Here is a 26,062-nt window from a genome sequence, read left to right on the forward strand (position 1 = left end):
ATCCCTGTAGTATGATAATCTTGAATATCCCAGAGAGAACGCGCCGCATTATTGCCAAGCTTCTGAGTGTCGATAGGGCGATTTCGATCGCAAGAGCGCTATTTATGTGGACGAACGTGCCTCGTTGTCGTGCTATTAATACAATTTCATTGGCGTCAAATTTGAAACTAAACGTTACATATATTATTATAAAGGCGCGAGCCGGATTTCATTTCCGTGATAATCTTACTGTTCCGAGAGCGGTACTCGGTTATCTAACCGGAACTACGCGCAGCTTTCGAATACAATAATTGGACTATTTGTTTCCTGTTAGCTCACGTAACTGTGACATTCGCATGTAGTCACTGCAATTATTTATTTTACATTATTTTGGACTTCTCATCGTGAAAAATACTAAATTGTTTAAATAACTTATCTGTCGTTGATTTGACAGTGGCGAATGAAATTTAAAAAGAGATCGATACAATTGAATATGCATTATGCAAGGATGTTTACTCTTTCTTCAAAAATGTGTACATCGTATACATTTTGCTGTCGAAATCCTCTTTAAAAAAATTTGAAAGAAAAAAAAATTGAAAAGATTACATTCACATTACGTTATTAATCTCGAATTAATGCGCTCGGTCCGATCGTATTTTTTGATTACGAAAAGATAAATTCAGTTGGTAACGTTTCGAAAATAATTTCGTTCGAGTGGAGTTGGATAGAGGAGCGTTACAGAAATAAATATGTATGGCGAAAGGATTGAAAGACCATTACGTCGGGAAAGTAATTAAAAATAAACATAACGCTTAGCGCGTAGCGCGTATTACGGTTGGAAAAGTCGTCGTTGAAAATAGTCGCTAGTTTTATGAATCAACGTAGAGCTTCATGAATGAAGGCCGGAAACAAACGTAACGAGAATGTGGAAGGTCATGGCGATAAGTTTGAAAATATCATCGGTTTCCTACCGAGGTTCGAAAGCAATACGCTGCGCGGATTCCTGGAATATTAGCGCGTGCAAAAGTTTTTATCTTTCGATGCCGCCCCTGAGCAGACGATAAATTAATCGTGCGTACATAAATTAGTCGCGAATGTATCTGTGTGAGTGTATCGCCGCTGCAACGGGAATTGCGTAACACGCAAAAGGAAACGCATCGGTGAACGTCTATTACGCCATTGCGCTTTATATAATTTCCAGAATACCAAAGATGATTATCCGTTTTATGTCGCAATCATTTTACATTTGCGCGAAAAAAAAAATCAAAAAAGAAAACGATTCAAGATACACGTATTAATTTAGTTTTCTTCCTAGAATTTACGTTACGTGCAACCTTTGATATTTTACGAAGCTTTCGAATAAATAAATAGAGGAAGAGGGAAAGAAACAGAAATTGAAAAGTTTTGCATAATTATCCGATTCCGGTGGTTTAACAAATTGTCCGACATGTGAATCGTTTAAACGCGTAGAACGTAATTTTGTACACACATTGCGGTATTTGTGTTGCGCGTCTCGAGTTCTAAGGCTCATATTTCCGACGGTGGGAAAGGGAAGGCGTTTACCGCGAAATATATATGTATATACGTATATTTTCTCGGGGATCAGAATGCCATTTCGTGCACGCATCGGAGGACCTTGACCCAGCTGACGCTGCCGAACCCACGTGCCGTCGCGGTGATTTCGGTGGAATTCGTCCGATTTCGTCTGATCGCAGACGAGACGGCGCTGCCGATGCAAATATTTCCGAGCTCGTAACGCACCCGGAGTAATCTGGCGTATCTCCGGTGCCTTCGCGCCGGCATTACGCCGTTTTTAATTAACGTTACGTTATTACGCGGCGCGCACACGTAACGGTCGACGAGCGGATATTGCGAGCGACGAAATATTTTCAAATCCGCGATATTTGCCGTTCCGCACACGGCGCGATTGCGTGCGCGCCGCGCGGATTGGTGCAATCCGCACTTATTTATCCAACACATCAAACTTGATTTCCAATTTCGGAGAGAAAGGGAAGCTGAAGCCATATCGCTGAAGAGAAAAGCGGATCTCCCCGATGAAACTTTTCCCCTTCGCGAACGAGCAATTTTGCCGAGACCCAATCTCGTTGAAAGCGTCCAAGTTCGTTTACACGAACGAGTGTAACATGTCGTTAGTCGTCGTTACTCCAATACGAAAATCCACCTTTATGTGTATCTATAAAAGTAGAGGCATTATTATACGATTACGGAGAAATGGTTCTCGCGTGCGTCATAAAAATATTTGTCGATCGTCTATATTACAATTTTATAATCTGATATAGTCCATCATGAATTTTAAAAAATGTAGAAGGCAGAGGAGTTTCATTATATATGAAAAAATTCGAAATTTGATTTATTTCCAGCGCGCTGCGCGTGTTTCCCATTTTATTTCTAGATTTACTCTTTCTGCGCATGATAGATTCGCAATCGCGGACCGTTCACCTGGAATGTTTAAAAATTCCGAGATATTGGAAAAAAAATTTCAATTCCAGAGAGAGAGTTTTGCATCGTGCGCTTTTTTCCGCTTGTCAATCTCTCTCTCTCTCTCTCTCTCTCTCTCTCTCTCTCTCTCTCTCTCGTTGATTTTCGATCGACGATCGTCTCGTTGACGATGTGTCTTCTTCTATATGATGGTATTTTTACGCCAATTGCATTCGTCCGGTTTTTTTTTTTCCGGTGCTTCGATCGGCACGTTGCTGTTCACGTGCGCGCTTTGTTGCACGTTGTTTCCCCGCTTCCTCGTTTCTCTCGCCGTTTCGAGGCTGTTATGAACAAGCGGGAGAATACCGTTTTCTACTCTGGTAACGACGGTAGACGCGTTTGTCCGACAGCGAAGTGAAACAATACGGCTTGTCAGGTAGCGTTAATTAATCGCAACGACCAATGAAATTCGTTCGGGAACAATCACATAGTGATAATTATTCCGTTGGCATATCCGGATGATGTTAAATACGAATTAAATATTCAATTCCGTTGCGAAAGTGACTTAGGATTTTTGAGAAATTCGGAAATGGATTCATTTTCCTTCGTATAATCGCATCGATTATGTATATAAGACAATCTTTTATCGATTTTGTAAACATTAAAAAACACGAAAAATTATAATTAAAATTAATTATTACACGAAGATTAGGCATAAAAAAAAATAAAAATTATAGGCGTATTAAAAAATTATAGTATCTCTAACGAATTTTAAACTTGGGTTACTTTGAAATATCGTAGAAAGCAAGTGTGTAAACTTTCCCCTGAAATATTCATATTCGCGTATTCCGATACGATATTTCATTAACGAGTTACAGCATTCAAAACAACTCCATTTGTGGTAGCTATAACTATTACAATATAATGACAAGTGATTGACATTTTATGTAGTATATAGTTTATGGAAGTTAGATTATCATGTTAATATCGTGAAATGATGATCGATGTATATCGAACATCTATTCTACCGAAGCTGTTGCGTTTCAACCAAAATTATCTATGTTTTTTTTTTTCCTTTACGTGTATACATCAATTTAATTCCGCTCTATTTAATTCCTTTGACGTTTGAAAGATACTTTTCCGTTTAGCTAATTAAATTACTGTCATTAAAATAATTTATTTTGCTCCTCGCAATATTACCTTTTAGAGATGTAATCGTCTGCATTTTCCTAAAGCACGTGACTCGTATTTGAACGATTCCATTGGAGACGGTGCGTCTGCCAATTAATCGTGAAAAGAACCGCGTGCGAGGACACGCGTCGTTTCCTGCCGAAGGACAAACACGTGTCTCAAGTCCTCCCAACCACTTTCAGCATACCCCGATATACTTCTCCTCGATTCTTACATAAGACAGATGTAACGCGCGTTTCCTTCTTTTCCCATCTTTTTTTCTTTCGGCGTAGGATGTTCAATTGGAGCGTATCCATTTGTCTCTTTGAGTCCGTTTACATCCGTTCACATTCGCTTTTATTCCTCAAAGATAATAAAAAGATGAAACGAGCGATAACGATAAAAATGATATTTTATAAAATATCAATATTATTTGTGGTATTACAGTCATTTTGCTAACTTTAAATGGATGACTTCGATAACTTTAATCGGTCGATTAAGCGCATTGTTTTATCGCATTGTTTATGTAACGTGATGCTAACGTGACGCTTTATTCAATTAACTTGATATTGATATTGATTTGAACGAGAATAATCGCAGGTTCGATCACTTCTTTTTCCCTCGGCATATAATATTCTCCATAGAAGCGGATATGTGGTATGTGACTTGAAAGTGGTTTACAGGGGGTTAACTAGCGACACCGCACACATCGCATGCCAGCCATATCATCGCATTATCGGATAAATTCCGCTAGCCGGTACCGACGCCGGTGTGTTGAAACGATTGCGTCATCGATTTTTGCACCTATTTTCCCCGCTCTCCTCCCTCCACCTCGGTCACTGCCCCACGCGGAGATAGCCCGATCCGCGTTCGAGCGTGAAGGATCGATTTGTCGATGCTCTCTCTGTAAATATTTACGACCGGCCTGCTGTCGTCCGTGTCGCATCGCGTCGCGTCGAGATCGCATCGCGCGGAGAGACGTGAAACCACGCGAAGCAAACGTTATCTTGCCGATGCGTGACGCGAACGCCGTTCTTTCTGCATAATGAACTCGCTTCGCGCGCGCTCGCATCGTCTAACACGAAGAAATAGATTATTTCTGGCGGCACGGAGCTCGTTACGAAGCGAATCGCGCAACGTGAACGGCGAGGTGTTTTCTTGAAGAAGAAAACGGATGATTAACACGGATGAGATATCGATACGCGATGAAATTACTTTTAAATTTCTCGCCGCCCCGGCGAATATTTTCAAACGTACGAAACATTTATACATATGACGTTCGCGCTAATTTTTCGTTCGGTGTTAGTTTCTATTTTTTGCGGATAGCAAATCGTTTGTGCAACGCGATTTATTTTAGCGTCGTGTATTTTCCACTCGTCTCCTTTTTCCAACCCTATCTGTGCGGATCGCGCACTCGATGACTCTGAAGCAACGCGAGCCGTTGAAATCGATCGCGCGCGGCCGTCACTTTGATACACATAAATGTAATGTGAGCACCGACGCGACGACGATGCGTTTAGATGGTGCGACGGAAAGAGCGTGAGCGAGAAAGGTTGCTCTATTGACATTTTTCTATCGCCTTGCGATAGGTGGTACCGCCCGCACATCTAGGCGAACGCGATACCTCCGCCGCGATTTATGGCCTCCAGATTGCTCCAAATAGCAGCTGAGCGGCATTCACGCAGACGCGTTGCTACACGCACACGCACACACACACACACACACACACACGCGCGCGCGCGCGCGCGCGCGCGCGCCTTCGTACGCACACAGACACCAACACTCGAGCACGCGAGAGCCGATACGGTGCGCGAATGCACGAGAATGACATCCCGAGTTTGACCTCTGTTTGGTTTCGGTTTATCCCTTGATTAACCGCGTGCCCAGACTTTGCCAAATCGACGATGCAATGCCGATAAGTGCGTGCACGTGCATCTGTATACGTGTATTTAACGCATAATGGAAAAGCGGAGTATTATAGAGAAATAGAGAAATGCACACTGTACACTCCCAACATCCGGGAGACGTCGTTTTAAAATTGAGACTGCGCAAGAATAAATATTGACTTTCCGAATATTATTCTACGAAACGAGAGTGATTAAACTACGTTTTCCAAAGAACATCACGTTTTACATCGATCGATATAATAACAATTAATAGTTTGAAGCAAATGTAGGGCCTTGAGTTAAAATTAGTACATCCTCAATGTCAACTCGACTCGGTAATTGATCACGAAAGTAGAATATAATTGCGAGGCTAAACTTATAAATTTTGCACGCGTGACATTTAAAAGAGAACCTTTCATTTTGTTTTAAATAAGTTCATTTTCGTTTTATTATCGTTGAATTATTATTCCATCTTGGAATTTCAAACGATTGTCTCGATAAATTTATTTCACGATAAATTATAATATTTATAAATTTCGCACTCTAATATAAATGTATTTTACATGTTACCCTTTTACGAAATATATTCTTCATATTATAAACTTGCACGTCACTCTTGATCTTTAGAGCTATCTGACAGAAACGCGGTACAGCGTTTCAAATACAGTATTTGTGTGAGGCTGAATATTTAAGGCTTGAGAGGCGGTTTCTCGTAAATTCTATACATGACAGGCTGTACAAGGAATTCTATCTCAAGTTTGGAGGCCGCTTATTTTAAAGGCATTAAAGATCGGACAGATGACACCGGAGAAAATGGTATCTTGACATTTTGATATTGATTGAGAATGTTATACGATCGAATTAGCTATTTATTTTATGAATTGAAATCTATGAATTGAAATCTATGACATTACTTTTCTATCTTAGGCTTTTGCGCATATGTCATTTTGATAAAAATTTTTGTTTATAATTATTATGAGCTCACATTTGATAGTAATAGAATTTAATTTTACTCGGCTTGTTGATTCCAGATCGATAATTGAACCACAATTTCGGATATTATCGAGCGGAACAAAAACAACGGAGAATTCAGGATTGTGGTTCTTTTTTTTTCTCGGAAATCTTCAAAGGGTAGGGATGTTTCTTTTATTAGTCATATTTCCTTTCTTATATGGTGAATATTTCCTAGCTGCAATAGTTATTGTAGTTGAGTTTAAGAGGTCAGAAAGAATTTATCATGCTTGAGGCATCTCATTTATATCTCAACTTCTCTTTCTTGATTTAACGATTTATTTATGTTCGCATCGATTCCGCTGATGAACGCTTTGCTCATCAGCGATCATCATTTCCGAACGTCGTTTTTTCCTCTCTTTTTTTTCCTTTTTATATTTATTTTGTTTATTTCATATTTATATATATTATTCCGCGCAAGATTCTGATTGATGTTATATAATAACACCGATAACAATTTTGTAGATCAGAGAGTATATCAAAATATCGACATATTAAAAACGGTGAACAAGTTATTGACAACGACAAATAAAATGAAACTAAAATAAAAATAGAAGCGAGCTAAAAGTCCTAGAAAGATTTATTTCACAAAAATTCCGAATATAAAATTTTTTCATTGCTTCCAGTTGCGCCCTTCAGCTAGGTTTCAGTCGATAAAATCCACAGCTTGATGGAAATGCGTCGCGAGGATAAAAATATTTAAGCTTACAGCATAACCAATTTCTACTACTACTAGCGCGCAATAAAAGTACATGATATAAAAATTTGTCAATGTTGTTAAAATCTGCTAATCTTTATTATAAATAGTGTCTATTTGAAAAAAAGCACATTTAAAAATTTAAAAATTTCTTGCGCAATGAAAATACTCGTGCCACTTACTGAATTAATCATTTTAAGGACAAAGTGATGGAACAGATGGAACTTAAAAATTTCACAACACTGTCAAAAATTTTATGACTTTGTTGAGTGCTGTTTAAAATTTAATCACAATCGATATGAAAGAAGTACTTCACTTTATACGAAATATATTACCGCCGCATTTCTCTTTCTTTTTTTTTCTTTCATCATAAGTTTTTGCAGCAAATATAAAAACTGTAAAATATAATTGAATTACAAATTACACACAATGTATACATTAATTTTGCATAAACGACTTGAAGAGTAATAAAATTTATAAACGTGGATGGATTGACTTTCTTTCGAATGTACCGTTGTTCAATTCAATTGAAAAATCGAGCGAATCGCTCGTAAGGTAACAGAGATTCGAAGCGTAATCGGATCACATTAAACCGATTACTATTGCCGAGAGCGATCGATGCTTATAGCACTCTACGGCAGAGCTTTTGTAAGAATGGAATTGTACGCAAGCAATTCTATTAAATCGTATACACTATCTTTTATTCGATTATTTGATATTTTCTTTCTTCGGAAAATTTGTAATTCGAAATATGGTTGATTAAATTTTTTTTTAATCGATTCTTCTATGAAACAAAAAAATTTTTTTATCCAAATAGAATCCAAGTAGAAGTTCAAATATTACAGATCTCTTATTATTAACTTTCTTATTAATCTTTATTAAAAGTTATTTCATATTTAAGAAAAGTATATCTAAATTCAAAATTGAGATTTGAAGTTGTTAGATTATTTCTAATAGCGCTTGTCTTAATATTTCTTTTTTTTTTTTTTTTTTTTTTTTGTAGTAAATATTTCAACAGAATTTGTATTATTAAATTTTAATAAACATCTATTACGTAATTAATGTTGTACTGCAGTGTAATTGCAGTACAACATTAATTTCGTTGCGGTACAATTTCTGTTGACAGTACCGCAATAAAAATATTTTTGGTTATGTAAATTGAGATGGTAATGGCATCGATCGGGTTTAAGATTTTCAATCTCCGGTTGTGCAAGTTTAGAGTCTGCAACACAAATACGGACCGTCGTTAAGCCGGAATCGGTGATCGACTAGCAATTCCATTAGAGCGAGGTACTGGTGTTCCGAGAATACGCATTGAATCGTCTCTCCTCACTTTCATCGCAGGAAGTCTGGTAGTTTCTAAGGCTTTCTACGGCTCGAGTCGAGAGACTTTTATCGGACATCAGCTTTTTTTTTTTCGTATACCTGCTGTAATTTTACGCGAGGCACTTTTGTTTGGGCGCGCGAAGAGGAATAAAGTCCATTTAGTTTTAAAGAAAATCAATTTCGTACTTGATATACTATTAATTTCAATTTGTTATCTCTGCTTTCTGCGGAAATTACTTCGTTGAAATTTAAGATGGGAATTTGGTGATATACTTGGATCTGATTTCTCTAAACAGTTCTATTCTCTTATCGATTAACATAGCTTCTTCTACAACTCGTTAATTAGCACCACTGTGTAATAATTAGCGAACATCACGCTTCATGTTACGTAGTGTTCAGAAATGTACAAGTAAATGTGGATACTACTACGTAATAAAACACTGACATGGAATGTCTAAAAATTACTTCATCACAAGTAACGCTGAAAATTCCTCTATTATTCGTTAGCTGAACAATTTAATGATACATAATAATGAATAATTACATTACATTTCCTTGTACTTTAAATGACACTTGCAAGATCCGAATGAGAATTATCATTAATGTTAGTCAATCTCTCTCACATTCTTGTTATCTCGTTCTTGATCAAGATTACGATCTACATATTTGAATGTGTAATTTCTCTTACGTCAGAATGAGAAATACTCTTGTAATTTTCTCTTCTGAAAGAATTTTAAACATGTACGTTATTAAAACGTCAATAATCGATTTAGTTAAGCTGCCTTTTAGGTAACATGCGCACGAATTTTTTTCTACCCTAATCCTAAATATATACGTTACTTGCAGCTTTTTACCAAAATTGAATAGCAAAAGAGTCAACTGTTTCTTTTGCGATCGATCGTGCGGTTTAACGGGGAAGATAATAAAGCCTAAGCGCAAAAAGAAAGAATTTCACCGTTACGCTGTCCTTCGCGATCAATTTGCCTTTCTGACGCGTCGGTCCTTCCGTCGCGCTCTTGTTTTTTCGCTTTTTTTTCTCGAGTCCATTCGCGTCCATTGTTGTCACGTTGATCTCCTTTCCGAGCATCTCGACGTATTTAGAATCAACCCGTACGAGCTACTTTAGCGGGCAGCGAATTTCCCTCGGGAGTAGTACTCGAGAAATGATCTCATCGCGTCGACATTGCGAATAAATGGGAAACCGCGTTGAAGTTGTTGCTGTCGCACAGTCGCACAGTTGTTGCTGAAGCGATTCGTCAAGCTTAAGCGCCGAGGATAGTAATAGTGTTTCCAGATGGAGAATCTTTCCTAGATCTGCCGAATCATCTACGGGAAGAAAGTGTGTATATACCTGGAAGATGCGTGAGAAACACTCTTTCGCATTCGATTTTGTTCAGCGGTAATTTTAACGGTGAATTTTTCCTTTCATCCTATTTCTCCATTTAATTCAGATAAAAATAAAGCTTTTTGCAAAATTCCGAGATGGACAAATCAACCGAGCGTTTTATTATTCATGTATACGCGGGAAAAGCGCGAATATTTAATTAGCATTCGGTTTGAGATTTAATTACGAGGATTTAATTACGTTTAATATCAAAAATCAATCAGTTACAACGCACACAAATAATAAGTTTAGAGGTTGAATTTTTACTTTGGAAAAAATATTGAAATTTCATCGAGAGCACAATATTGTGTGTTACGTGCCTTTTACTTTTATGAACTAAGAAAAAGAATGTTGCAAAAAAAAAAAAATGTCGGCGAAGCCGCTGTTGGTTCTGCGTGACAGGAAAAGTTTTTGCACCCGCGAAGCAACAGATTATTGGTCACAGATTGTAAACACACGAGCAAGGAGGAAGCTCGCCGGTGGTTTAGGTGCGCTGAACTTTGCACCGCGTTTCTTCCCTCGTACCTTTTCTTCGTGGATTCGCCTGGTGCCCGGTGGGAACCCGACGACTTCTCAATGGAGGCCGACTCTCAAGGCGATCCAGGGTCGTTCTCTCACGGTGCGCGCACGTTTTGTGAATGTGTGAGGTATAAAATGGGATGGGATCTGCCGGTGACAAACGCGCGGTATGCATACACGCGCGCGTCAATCGCGCATCCACTTTCACCCACGTTGTACATTTTAACAGCGCACGTCGTCCATCGTTATCGGCTAACGTTTCGGCTACCTAGCCAGCTTTTGACGTTTAACTGCTCTCTGTGATTGACGGACAATTCACGAGACCACGGAACACGGCGGAGATGTATCGATCATACGTATCTATATACGTATGATTCGCATCTATAGCGTTGGCTCAAACGCACATGATCTCACGATCTCGAAAATTTTAAACAGATTGGATGGTAAAGTGGTGGTACGTGATGCATCTAAATTACAATTCGTTTTTTGAAACATATGAAATCTCACAAACTTTGATTTGATATTTTTTAAATAAAATTAACAATGTTTATTAACATTTTTCTATTTTCTATATTATGTAGAAGAAAATCTTAATCATCCGCTCGTCCTAAGCTAGTAAATAATTATAAAAGATGTTTCGTCGAATTATTTATTTACGTACGTATGAAAGAAAGCATGCCGCTGGTGAAGTCTTATAACAAGCATCTCGTAGGACACGGTGGTCTAATATTAGAAACACCAGATCCTCTTGGAGGGCCCCATGGAATATTATCTCATCCCTTTTAAGCGCATCCTGCGCATCTCCCCTTAGGTTTTTTCCCTTTCGCTTCTCCACAGTTCTTCATCCATCGCTCCAACAATCTCTCATAACTGTACTTTTCAGAGCATTACGATGGAATCCGTGACGAATGTGCTGAAATGATCAAATTATACAATCTCGATGATTCTTATGAAAAAATGCGAAACGTATTTTACACATTTCGTCGTGCGATTCTTTTTCTTTCAATTATTTAGTTGATTCTTTATAATTAATAATAATTTAATCTTTGGAGTCTATTTGATGTCTATTTATCATCTGTTCTAATTTAAAAAAATATCTTCAATTCTTCAATTCTTTTAAAAATAATTTATTTCGCAAAGATGGATCACGTCTTAGAAAACAGAAAAAAATCAATTTAAATTGTATTGAAAACATATTTCGAATCTTACGAGCGTCTAGTCGTGGTAAGATACCTGAAACATAATAATGTTGAGGTACGTCGAATCGATTACTATCGAATGACCTTGGTTAATTAACTCTGGTTAGCGGTACGACGTCCTTCTGTCTTAGCTGTAATATAATAGCAATAGTAGTAGTAAAGAGTGATAAATGTATTTAGAATCCGGGACGCGCGTGCACATATGTAATACACACGCACGTACATACCCACATATAAAGATGAAAAATAATAAATTATGTAATTTGAGAATATATCATATTGTATTTCACATATGATTCTTTACGAAATAAAGGAAAAGTTTTTTAAATATTAATTTTTAAATATAAAAAGTTGCGTGATATAGGCATATATACGTTTAAACATATTCGGATACTCCTGCGCACATATTGTATGCATCTCTCGTAAAGGATGATGCATCGAGTGGCGCAATTGCACGGATCGTATCGCACGCAACAGCGTGCCGAGAGAGACGCACGCCGAACGTGACGCGTACGCGGGACGCGGGCACGCCTCCACGTTATATGCACACGCACGTGCATATTTATGGTCACGATTCGAATTACGATACGCATTTCCGTTAACGAGAGCGAACGAGAGCGAACGAGTTCGAGAGGAGACGAGACGGGGGATCCCTCTTGAAAGCGCGGAGAGGAGACGAGAGGAGAGAAGAGACACACACGGATTTTCAACCTCCGACAAAGGCCAACTCCAGAGAGTTGAAAACCTAGTTAAACGAGGGCGATCGCTAGTTTTGCAGTTTTACATGGTGGCCAGCGCGGCGCGTATGCGCTTCCCATGCACCTCTGCGCCCGCCACGTTTCGCGCTTCGATGCTCTCTCGACGGTCTCAATTCTCGTATTTTTTTAATCACATTAAAAAAAAAAATTTTTTTTAAAAGCTTGCGCCGAAAGCAAAAATATGACGCAAAAATATATAATGTTTTTTTTTCGAATATAAAGTTATTTCTATAAAATAATAAAGGAAAAAAGTGTTGAAGAATTTTTGAAATGCTAATGTATCGCGAACTTCATCCAGATAGCAAAATTATATGAAAATCTAAAAATTATTTCCAGTGTTTTCAGCCATAAAAAGTGATCTTTTATTTATCGTGATTTGTAGAACTGACTGAAAAAATATACAAAATAACATATACCAAATATCCTGAGGATATTTGAAGATAGATTTTCCTATATGTTTGCTCGTTAATAATTCGCTACAGTTTGTTGTTTGTGTTCAGCATGCATCGCAGCGAAGCTCGGAGATGTATTAGCCGCGCGTTTGAAATCCGCGCAAGCGGTAGCGTAAACATCGATCGAAACGCGAAGCTATGCACTTAACGAGCATCGACGAACGTCCTCTCCTGGAACGACGTCGATAGCTACCGGGAACGCTAGCGTTGGTAGCGAAGACTTATGGGAATGGTGCTCGTTAGTAGAAGCGCGGTGAGAGACTCGCGCGCGGATCTCTGGGATTAGGGCGTGCGGCAACAATGGACGAGTCTGTCGTCCTTGTATGGCAAGGATCTTCTTCTTCGCCGACTTTCCTCCGTCTCGCTTCATCTCTTCCCCGTTTCCTCTTACCCTTTTCTTCTTAGCGCTCGCCTACTATTACCGTTTTCTCCGATCTCGCGGCTCTTTTGTTACACGTGGTGCCGCATTGTCGTCGCGAAGACCATCCGCCATTGTCGTCGACAATAGCAACAGGCGATTGTTTCTTAACCCATTGAGCTCGATAATCACTCAATCAGTCGTCTAGGAATAATTACTATAAATTTCACGGGTGATAGACTTGAGTTTGCATTCGCGTGTATATTTGGAAATATATTTTTAATTCCGAGACAAGATTTGCGTGACGTTTATGGATTTAAATGTCATATATTCGGATGAATTGATTTAAGTTGATAATAAGTAATAAACCTGATTAGATTTAGTTTCTCTTGTTTATTAAAATAATATGTAATATTTCGTATATTTCGAGTAATATTTCGCATTATTTTAATCTTAGTACATAAAATTTGATTGATATGTTCTCGTGCTTAATTAAAAAAAGGGAAGTTGTTATACCTAATTAGTGCGGCTGCATGATAGATAAGAAATTTTTACATAAGTGAAAGAAAGCAAGGTTCCGTTAAGTAATAAAGCGAGTAAATGAATGTACTCGTTCGAGATCCATTATTCGGTAAAATGATTTCCTTTCGGATCTTGCTGACGTAAGTTTGAGGGAAAAGTTAGTAATTTACAATTACTTCCTAAATGTATCTCGGAAAATGTATCTTGTTTTTCCGAATTTTCTTCTCTCTTGTTACGCGTTATAAATGTGCTGTGCATCGTTCACAAAGCAGACTTTCGTTCGCGGCAGCGAGAACAGAAAGTGTGTGTGTGTGTGTGTGTGTGTGTGTGTGTGTGTGTGTGTGTGTGTGTGTGTGTGTGTGTGTATGCGTGTATGAATATGTACTAACACATAACTAAAAACTAACTATAACTAATAATCGCGCCGCTGGATCGCTGTACCGGAAGACACGCTCTACGTGTTCCGCTGGAAATGGAAATTCTTCCTGCCTCCGTTCCATCGTCTAGTTAATTGCCATCTTCGCCTATTAGATTCACGCGTTTCTTATTTCACCTCGAATGTTTTTAGTTTCTCACTTGCGGTAAAATCTCTAGTTGATTTTTAGTGTTGCAGTCGTGCGTTTCTGCGCGTTAATATAGTTCTACGAGATTGACCTATTTCTTTGAAAAAAGAATTACAGTATTTTTAACATTACGCGCGATCATATAAATTTAATATATTTCCTTTATATCCGATATATGATGCTATTTTCTCTGTATTTCCAAATACGCGAATAAGCAATTTCGCACAACGGAAAGTGAAATATCTACTACATAGTCAGACAAAATTTCTTCCACATGGAATTATATGCCCTAAATAAATAAAACTGAAGATTCTCCTGTTTCTATTTCCCGTTGAAAACTAGAAAACGACTAACCTAACCCGAAGCACATTGTCTCCGCCATTAAAACAATTTATGTCGTTCTCTCACATGAAGACATTTTCGCAGAATTTTATTCACATGTACGCGGTTGAAGCTGTTCAAGAGAATATTCTAGATTATCTGATTTGAAAATCGGCAAGTGCTCCAACTCGGAGTTGATCGTCGTTCGCGAGTTTGACAAACAGTCGCATTAGGTCTATGTTAAACAACGTGAGCGAATTGATCAGTCGTGGCTTTCGTCTCGCTGTGAAAAAAACGCGCGATCTTACCGGACGATTCTCTCACGCCTTTTCCCCGGAGCGACGAGAGGAGAAAACGAGCCTTCTCTTCGAGCGCGTGCTCAAGAGCTTCTGCAAGCTCGCTGAATTTCTATATCCGGCCAAAGAGGAAGCCTATCTACTCTCCAAACGTAAACTCCATTCTTCCGCCGGGACTTCTTGCACGTTGGATTTCACGCTGCTACAGAGATTTTCCCACGGATACGAAACGTCGGCAAACCTCTGCGAAATTACGAAAAAAGAATTTCTACGGACGATGTAAAAGCGTTTGTGTATTGCGTATCGTTCAAGCTTGTTTTATTCGATGGTTGGGTTAGCTAGTTTTTTTTTATTTTTTTTTTTATTGACGTATCGTGACAAATCGTCGTTGGGGTGCGGCCCTTGGCAAATTATCAGATGAATAATGATGCTTCGAGCGACGCGCGCGCGCGTTGAATTGTAGGAGAACGGACTAAAAAGCATAAACTTAGTAGAAAGGTTCCGATAAAAACACGAGAGTGAAAGAATTAGGTGACCTTATTTTTTCCGGTACATCATCATTAGTAAGCAGCAACATTTCTATCTATGAAAAAATAATAAAATTGTTACCGAAGGGAGAAAAAAACATACGAACAAAGAAAAAAATTGAACATTTTTCTATAGCACTTTCGACGCTTCCGAAATTTGAGGAAGGAGGGATGCATCGCTCTTATCGCACTTTGATAGTCCACGGCGTTATGTCTGCACGTCTTCTACTCCCTTTACACCGGGATTTTATCGTCGGCATAAAATCCTTCTCTCCGTTATCGCATTTCCACGCAAACGTACGGACTTGATAAGGTCAAAAGAAAGACGGCAGACGACACCGCCGCGACGCCGTTAATTTCCATCAGGCGTGCTCGTCCAAGCTCGATCGAGTCGGGATCCCTATAGGTCGGGTAATAAAAGTATGTGAGCCACGTACGAAAGAACTACTAAGAATCACTTGACTCTACTCGACCCCGGTCTCTAACTTGGTCCAAATATCACGCGCGCGCCATGGGAAAAAAATTATTGTGCAGTATTTCTCTTTTATTTCTTCTGCGCTCTTTCTACTTGTGAGGATTGTCTGGAGGCTATATATAGAGAGCGTATAATTCTTCCGATCCTTTTTTATGTTTCTTTCTTTTTAAATACGGAACGTTCATGAAAAATTTTTATAAAAAGGTTAGCTGTTATGTATTAATAAATGCGTCGAAGATAGTTTTTAAAAGCACCTTAAATATAGCACGTCGCAATTAATGTTTAAAATCAGACGATCGATGGCTGGTTCGTTGGTCTTCGAATCTGAACGTAATTCTAAGAAAACTGATTTAGTTTGAAACGCTGGAACTATGAAGCCGGCATAATCCGTCTTGAGGAGAAGGGCGCATTTATTTTCAATTCTTGCCGTTCGATATTCTCCAAGTTCTTAAAAGGCTGAAGACGCTGAGGAAGCATCGAGGATGTAGTTGATTCGTATGAACGTGTATTACAAGATAAATGATGGACGAACCTGGTGCGTCCCGGTGGTGAAAAGATCACTAAGAGGATGCACAAGCATACCAACCAGCTTCGCTGGCCTGGTCCAGGTGGCCATAATGGCGGCTATCACGGTGCTAACAGGGGCCCGGTGAGAAGATGGAACAGCTTCCATGGTGGCGGTGGCGGTGGCGGTGGCGGTAGTGGTGGCATGGATAATTTCAACGATGGCGTTGGGAACGGTGGTATAGTCACGAAAGGTTGTCAGGAGCCCTTCAGGGCGGTGCCTAAGGCAGTTCAAGCCCTCAGGAGTGAGTCCGTCGACAGGACTCATCGAGCTCAGCCACCACCACCACCCGCGTTTCCCAGAAGGAGATTTTCCGTATGGTGAGTCCTCGCGGAATTACGTTGAGAAAATTTTGATTGAGAAAAATACCTACTGTAATAACAGATTTTCTGAAGAAAGTAACGAATCAATATGTTTTTTACCGTGATATATATAAGCCGTCACGAAGGGAATTAGCGTTATTAGCGTAATCTTGTTTGTACATACATGGTGCAAAATCATTATCTTGTTATTATAATTTGCGTGATTTTCATTTATCTACATTTTACATAAATAAAGAAAATTTGAATGTTGTTTTCATTTCTGCAAGTTGATGAGTAAATAGTTGAGTTATATAATCTTTTTTTAATTAACTGTGAAATATAGATAATTTTTATCTTTTCTTTTTCTTCTCTTTCTTTCTCTCATTTCTTTCTCTCATTTCTTTTGAGAATCTGATTATTTGAAAATTATGAAATAAAAATATTTAATAATAAAAATTCTAAACCAAATTTATTTAAATTAAATTCTTTTTGTTTAGATTGTTTTTATGTCCAAGATATTTTTAAATAGATGTCAAACATCGCTACGACTAAAAGTATTTAAATTTGTTCTTGACGGAAATTGTTGACGAACAATTGACCGTGCTTTTGACCGCATGAAAGGGGAGTCTAATAGTGCGATGAATAAGATAAAAAGGAAAGAATAATACGAAGGATGATAGTTCTAACAATGTCATAGAAATATTTCATTACGTTGAATGGATCCACGTGGTTTAGTGTTGTGAAATGGCATGGATAATTTCGCGAAATGGATGTCGACGAGGAGAGATGAGAATGAGAGAGAGAGGGGGGGGAGAGAGAGAGAGAGAGAGAGAGAGAGAGAGAGAGAGAGAGAGAGAGAGAGAGAGAGAATGCTTAGGCATGCGGGATTGTCGATGAGACGACTAGCTACGTCATCCCGTCGGTCCCCGCTAAGATCAGGGCGAATTATAACGAGCGTCCCCTGCGGGTGTATTTCGGGAAATGGGAACAGAAAGACACGGCCGGACAAAAGTTTGTGCCGAGACTTCACACGCCGCTACGGAATAAAGCGAGGTCATTCGATGCGACACGCGTGGCGTTTGATTACTTCCGCTGCGAACGTTAGCGACAAACAAGCTGAAGATACATGCGACGAATTGTTCACTAAACCGTTGAAAATATCTGTACTACTTTTGTGTTATCAATTTCGTTTTCTGTATTCGGGTACTAATCCTCTTTTTCGACTATTACTGTACGCGACTATTATACTATATATATAATATATATATGCCACATATAAACTGCAGTTTATATTTTTCGTTATATCACTTTATCGAGTTCTGCAGCCTGTAGTTTATTATTTTTATAAATGTTTTTTTAGATTAGATTTATAGGAATAAAATTGTATTTGTCAATCATTTGATGAATTAAATATTCGAGTACCACAATGTTAATTAATTTCGGGCATCGAATAAATAACATATGAGCGATATTCATTTCTCAACGAAATTTCTGAAATATTAATAATGTTACAAAATTAAAAACATTTTTTAAAAATTAAAATTGTTTACGTTTAATATTTCTAATTTAATTTCACACTCTAGCCTTCTAATTTGTTAAACTTCTTTTTCATTCAGTCAATCGAACGACAATTAAAATTAGTTTGCCCATAATCAAAATTAGTTCGATAAATATTCTCGGCGAGATCGATCGATTTTCTCTGAATAAATATAGCGGAAATATTGACGCATGTGCTGAAAACGAGTGACCTATATACCAAATGAAATAATTATAATGCTGAGGAAGCGGAGCGAGCCACGCGACGTTTACAGGGTTAACTCGCGATAGGGTTGAGAGACGGTGGAGTCGAGAAGCGTTTCTATGTCGAATTCAATTTTCTGCGGTGTACATATGTATGCATAACGCGCGCGTGCACGCACACACGCACACACACGCATACACACACACACTAGTAATGCGTTACGCATGCGTTACGTGTGCGTTACGCATCGCGGCTCCGCTGTGTGTTTAAGTCGAGGGAGGAGCGGGATAATACGCGGGTCAACAGCCTTCGACAACCTTACGGCCTTCTGCAACCTCTCTTTTCTCCTTTCCTCCTTTACCCACCGTCTCGGTTTTCCGATTCTCGGTCGGTCGAGCATCGATGTTCGATTCACGGTCGTCACCGTTAAATTGAGAGGACTTTCCCGTGGTGAAACGATATATTTTCGGGTGTGAAAAAAACGAAATGGGAAAAAACGATCTTTTATTAACGACGTGATTGTTGTCCTTTAATTTGTTCGATTGTTATTTCGTTCTTATTTTATAGTATTTTATAGGAGATAAATGAAGGAGGTTAATGTTATATTTTGTAGTCATTAGATAAAAAATGTATATGGCATTTTTTTAACAATGTAATTTCAAATAATCGATAATTGCTTTCTTAATTAAGGATTTCGTCTTTCTCTTAATTCACTACGTAAGTTTAACTATGATATAGGAGAGTTTTTGATATTGCGCTATAATACTTTCTATCAAGAAAAACGATTTCGATTTAGGCAATCACATTTCGACTACTTCCATCTCGTATATAACCGCAGATTTTCGTATATCGCCTAAAATTGGCTGTGAGCCGCTAGCACTTTTATGGCTAATTTGAGGAATGCCCTTTTCGACGATGGGGAACATCTGTCGATGGCGTTGTAGTATCCAATATTGGTCATAGAAGTTAATGTTGGGGCGTAGAATGGCTCGTATTGTCACTCGAATCGAAACGATATGAAATTGAGGGGTTTGTATGATGAATCGCATTTCGGAGTGTATCCCCTTTTCATCTTCGTGTGTGAGATACCGTACTATCGAAAGAAGTCAAGAAAAACTATTGACTCTTGACGAAATGTTGTTACTTTTCTATTCAAACATATTTTATTCTTCTTTTATTTATTAGTTAGGATTTTTTTTTAAGCGAATAATTTTAGTCATCAGCAGTCATCGTTTTCGCTATCCATGTTGTCATCACTCGATCGCTGGCAATTTTTATGTGCATTTTTAATTTATGTGCATTTTGACAGAAATAAATTAATCACATTAATTACAACTGGTAACTGTGACTGCGCGTATTTAGATATTACTTTTCTATAAAGACATTTCATATCAAACCTATTCTTATAACTATCTCCCTCACTTTTATTCTACCTTCTTCAGAATGCAAGAATGAAACTAACAAAATAACAGAATTAATTAAAATTGAATATTTGTTTGAATAATTAACTTAAAAGGTATTTATTAGCACACTAATAAATATTGTTTAAGTTAATTATTCAAGCAAATATATTTTGAACCCTTTGCCCAATAATTAATTCAATTGTAATTTTGCAACATATATTGTGGTTTTACCACAAAACGTTATTGTAATTTCAACATTACTTTAAATTTACAGCACATTTTTGTTGGATAAAAGTTTCCAATACTTTTGTTGTAATTTTACGATAGAAATGTCTAATAATGTATAATGTTTAATTTTTCTCATCGAGAAATCTTTTTTCGTTATTGCAGTTTCGGGAAGCGAACGGGCGGCAGTGCCAGGCGACCCAACGAATGCTTCGTCCTCGAGCCCTCCGAGATGATTGTCGTAAGTAGATTTTTACTTCGTATTTAGAATAAGAATGAAATAGAAAAAGAATGAAATAGGTTGGAAAGAATGCGGTTGAATTGATTAAAAATTGCAGAAAAATGGTTTTATTTATTCGAAAGAGCGAGTTACGCCTTTTCGTAACAGATATAACAGATTTCAATTCAAACTGGGCGAATAAATGTATTTTTTTCCTGATTGATCTACCACGAAATGCAAAGTACAGTCGTACAGTCGTGTGTGCAGGCGTTTACGAGATATTCTCCAAGTGCCACGTTATGTGCGTAAGCGGCGATATCATGCGGCGAAAAGACAATGCGCTCCGGACGCTCGCGAGACACGCTCGCGTGGCGGACAGTTAATCGATAGTTTCTCTCTCGGTATTATTATGCTCACGGGTTGAGAAGAGTTTTGGAATCCCCCGTCACGTTCCCGTAGTAGTTCCTCGCTTTATTTCGTTTCCAGCGTGGTGGTCGATTCTCGGCGTGTCAAAATTAGGGCAAACTTTTAGACGTGCGGGAGGATCGTGCAAACCTGTAGCGACGAGAGCCTCTTTGAAAATGAAGCCTCGAGCCTCGGAGATATTCGGATCTTCGGATCTTTATTCATTCGAGTCAAGTCTCGCGACGACGGAAAACGTTGCGATTTTACTTTTTCACTGGATCCCGTGTTATTTATTTTATATATATATATATATATATATATATATATTTAGTTTATAAATTGCCAGATGTATACGAATAAAATGAGACATAGGTCGAGATTAAATTTATATAATACATTTTATATAATACATTTGAATACAATGAATAATACATTTTACATTTAATTGTTTATTTCAAACTTTGTGTTCTGTGTATTGTTTTGCTTTTCATTGATATATATTTTCTCATTTGAATGAAACACTTTTTATTTTATTTATAGAATTTTTCTAGAAAAAGAAAAATTGATTGATATTTTAATAAGTAATGAAACAATAATGAAAAATGTGAATAATAATTGATGTTAACTATTTTTCCTGGAAAGGAAGTGAAACGTCATTGCGATATTTCGCATACGTGATATTTCCTTTTGAATTGCTTTGTGCGTTTTTTATTAAATCATTCTGAAAAATGTGAAACGGCTACGGGGGCGTGAGCCAAGCTTAATTATGTTTGTAGTTGCAACATTAATTGCAGAGTTGCACGGAATGTTCTGATATTGCAGGTGAACTTTATTCGAGCATACGAAGTTGCTGGCTTGCATCTCTAATTACACTGTGTGGACAGAAATTAAGTTTCTGATTCGAGCTGCCATCTGTAATCGCGTTCTAAACTACTTTACCGACAAATTGCATGACACTACTTGCTGATGGTCGATTAAGCCGTATTATGAGACTGATGATAATAATGATAATTACATTAAAAAATAATCAAAAGGAGACTTTCCTATGCAATTTGCCTCTATAGAATTATGGCCGAGTTATATTCTTTAATATCATCTTTTACTAATTTTTCTCTCATCTTTTATAAAGTGTTATTAATTTTATTACAGTAAATATTGAAAGGAGAAATTTTCTTGATAAAATATAATATATATAATTTTAGAAACATGACTTAAAAATAGACTTACTTTCCAATTGTTTATTCTTAATTCGTAAAAAATTCTTTTTAAAGTCCAGTTTAATACTTTTAATCATTTAAATCCGTAAAATTGTTAAGAAGCAATGTTATATGAAATCTATTATCCAATTTGTAACGGAAAGGCGCAGGTGTTATAGTGTTGGATTGTAAAGGTTCAGTTCTGCGTTCAATATCAATCAGATTCAGCTTTCAATTACGTGCCCGGCTTACTCGACATACAATTTGTATCCGAGCTTTGTATTAATCGACGCACTCTATACCCAATTTTGCTTTACCCGGGACAGTTTACCAATGGTTACATCGCTCGTAATAACCACGCGTATTGTTTCCCGCCGCATTGAACTTTGAAATTTCGCAGTGCGAAACGCTCGTTTTGCACGAGTTGTTATTTCAAAACGTTAATTATAAAATTTACTCACTACCGACCAACGTGAATTCTCCGCGCGAATCGTCCGCCGAACCTTTTTCCACCGATAATCAATGTTTTTCTATGCAATTGAGAAATAACGCAGTCTACTACTCTAGAATTTCATAACAAAATGTAGTTTACTTTTATGTTTATTATGATTTGTTATTATATTTTTGCAACATACATTTTTGTATTCCGTTTAATGAAAAGGTCACGTAAAAGTAGACTTCAGAGATCCATGTATATATTATACTTGTGAAGATATAAAATATATAGACGACCTTTTCGACATGATTTATGAAATTTTTTTAAGCTTTTGACGCACACGCATACACGCAACACGCGCGAAATATCGACGGAGATTTTTATCGTAAGGACAGCAACGTTTATCGGTTTTGATAAGTTCCGGTCGCGTGTTTGTCGATGAGTGGAATTTTTTTCTTCCACGCAATGTCGGGAAAAAAAATATCGACACAGTACCATAGCAGGTGATACACGCGAGTTCACGTGTGTCCTCGGGCGACTCTGTGACCTGTACGCGAATTGGACGTCTGACCTTTAACCTTCCTCTCGTGCTACCGTGGCACTTTATCCCTGTCGCTTCGCTCACACGCGCACCACCCGAGAGCTCATTGTGCGGCGGAGCTTCATCGCTGACCTCGGTGTTTCGGATCAAGATTAATCATCGTCTATTCCGAATACCGCACTCTCTAATGCCAAAAAAGTATATACATAAATGTACATTTTATATATGTATGATATGTCAAACTCGGATTCTCAATTTCTCTCTCTCTCTCTCTCTCTCTCTCTCTCTCTCTCTCTCTCTCTCTCTCTCTCTCTCTCTCCTCTTTCTCTCGCTCTCTCGCCATCGGATTTTCTTTGATTAATTACAAGTTATTTCGGATCTGTATCTTTTCTTAAATGTCAAAAGGACAATCCTCACGGTTGCAAATGATTGAAAAGGAATCCTTCGACGATTCCTCGTGCTATTTTGTTCGTTTCGATTGTTTATATCTCTCTCCAAATCGATATTTATTTTTGCCGCCAACTCGTTAGTTTTGTGACGGGGCGAAGGAAATGATGTTATTTTATTATTAATGATGTTATTTTGTTTATTTCGTTGGGACATGTTGCTTGGAATGTAAACGGAGCGTGCAAGATGCGGGCGTTAATTGCATAACCGAGCATGGCTCTCGCGTGCATCCTTCGATTCGTTGGTGCAGTTTTCAAGAAGCTTATCTTTAGTGACGAAACAACATCGGGCGCCTGGAAGCACGTCGGCGCTCGATGCCACATTTATGATATATAAATCCTCTTTGTTTCCTCTTGTGGAATTTGATCGCCGATTACGATTCGTTCAAATATTAGAATACTAAAAAAGTATCGATTTAACATCGTTGATGAGCTGTCATGAATATTGTCGATACTACTATTTTTTTTTTAATTTTATCAAGAGCGGTTCCAATTTTATTTATTCCAATAAATTCCATGCGACTTACATTTTAATTTCATCGTCGCTTTTCAAAAATATAGGACGGTTGCAATCGTTAAAAAATTCCAATTGTGCGCTGTTCGCATATTCGTGAAATAAAAGAAAAAAAGGAACAGCATCTCATCAAAGTTACGAGCGATGATGATCGACCAACGTTCGCAAATTGCGAACTACGTTTTACATTTTAAGAGAAGCTGCACGAGATTTTAGTTATAGGAGAATAACGATAATTGAAACGAGTCTATCGACAATTTTCGTTGCTGCTCGTATACGAAGGAAGAAAACTATCGTTTACGTTCGGCAGACAACGAAACTTTCTGCATGATGATATCACTTTTCATGCAAACGAAAAGTTATCTCTCAAAGAGAAACCCTCCCATTTGTGCGGAAAAGTACACGCGCATTGACGAGGCCAATTTTCATAGGAAAACCGATAACCGGAGGCGAATCGATCATTACGGCCGCCATATATGGAACGAACAAATACGGAAACTTTGCTTCTACGGACACCAACAAGTTGCAGCCGTACCGCTGCGCCACGAATAATCCGCTCGGCAAGCATTACTCCATTTCCGATCGCGTACATTTTTTTCGCTTTGTCATGCAAACTGTCACTAATGCTGCTGAGCTATTCGCTGGAAAAGTATCCTGTGCGCATTTGCAAAAAAAAAAAAAAAATAAGAAAAATAAGAAAAATGTACCAACACGGTAGCAGTATGATACGTAATAGGAAAAAAAAAGAAAAAGAAATAATTGCACACGATTGCAGTACTGCTATAATTTCCCGTGCCGATCCGTTCCGCATACACGCGCACGCTCCGTGCACCCAATTATGCAATTATACAAATTGCGATCTTTGTCCCACGATTATGTCTCACCGACCCAGATGCGAGCGAGTCCATCAAGTCACCTTTCCGATCTATGGTTAAATCGTGTAATTTTCGAGTCTGCACCGATATCAAATTATCGAATGTTTCCTTTTTTTTTTATTTTATTTATTTTTTTTTTTTTTATTAATTCAATGACGTTTTCTTTTTTTAATTGCGTAGATATAGGTATGGCTACAGGAATACTCGATATAAATATACGCGCATTTACGTAAGAATCGCGGCGGGCGATGCCACATCCGCCATGCGTAAGTGCCTCTGGATAAGGATTCATTACGGTGGACGTCTGCATACAGGAAGTTTGAGTATAATCGGAGCCGTGACTCGTCATGGCATTACTCAGATTTCAGTTTTATCTCAAGACTCTTAACACCCGCTACTATCCACGAAGGGGCTTTTCTGCAGGATATTTATACGATGTGTACTTAGCGTTAAATGTAACCACTTAATATTCATGCAATGAGATTTTCATATTAAACATAGAAGCGCTCGTAAGACGACTTAGTTTTACTTTATACAAATTCCGATAAATATTTCTAAGTTAAAAAAAAATTATAGTTTAATAACAATATTAATATCATTATTATACGTTTGAGATCTGTAGAATGCGCTGTTGCTGTTCTATTAGTTTTTACATTATACCGTGATCAAATCCTAAATAGTGATGTTGTTACAGTAATTAGTTTTTGATGTAAATCCGAGATCCGAGTTCCGAGAATACAATTTGCCCGAGTATACTCTAGCATACTTTAGATGAACTCTGACCGTGCCTTCTACCCTTTGACATACTTTGCCATATCCGACAGCGGTTTGATATTGTATTGGAGTTTACTCTTAACCGTTGTTGTGAGATGTACTAGTTTATCACAACATAGTTGGTATTTTGATGACGGTACACGTTGGCTCTTCGCTCCTCTGGCATCCTGTTAAACACCAAATTACAATAATGTTCTAATTATAAGCATGTTCAAGTTGTATCATGTTCTTTTTGATAACATTGAAGAATATTGTCTTGCGATTACATAAGTATTTTTATATATAATTTTTATAATCTATTTACTACACAACATACAGATCGCGATGCACAAATATAATACTGAATCTTACGCTGAAACCTCACATGATTTTCGTATAAATTATATATATGTAATATATTTATAAACACAATTCAATTATAAATTATAATACTAAAGGAGAGGATACATAATTCCTTCATGGTTTATACTTGGTGCAATTGCGGGGGCGCAATAGAAAATGTCAAGTAGGGTGACGAAGCAACACCTATAATACGGA

General features: G+C 37.8%; 1 protein-coding gene across 8 annotated transcripts in view; it reads left to right on the forward strand.

Annotated features, from left to right (window-relative positions):
• LOC105426200 (rap guanine nucleotide exchange factor 2) overlaps positions 1–26,062 on the forward strand; it is a 110,522-nt gene that overhangs the window by 59,139 nt on the left and 25,321 nt on the right. For 6 of the 8 annotated variants that reach the window (XM_089084193.1, XM_089084192.1, XM_089084198.1 and 3 more), the window contains exons 2-3: positions 16,237–16,767; positions 20,284–20,359. In XM_089084193.1, the coding sequence (XP_088940319.1) occupies positions 16,451–16,767; positions 20,284–20,359 (393 nt within the window). In that variant the 5' untranslated portion in view covers positions 16,237–16,450. The remainder of the gene's footprint in view (positions 1–16,236; positions 16,768–20,283; positions 20,360–26,062) is intronic. The other 2 variants (XM_089084191.1, XM_089084196.1) reach the window with 1 other exon arrangement.

The sequence above is a fragment of the Pogonomyrmex barbatus genome, unplaced genomic scaffold, assembly GCF_055798465.1.
Source record: "Pogonomyrmex barbatus isolate J1 unplaced genomic scaffold, ASM5579846v1 scaffold8, whole genome shotgun sequence".
Classification (NCBI taxonomy): domain Eukaryota; kingdom Metazoa; phylum Arthropoda; class Insecta; order Hymenoptera; family Formicidae; genus Pogonomyrmex; species Pogonomyrmex barbatus.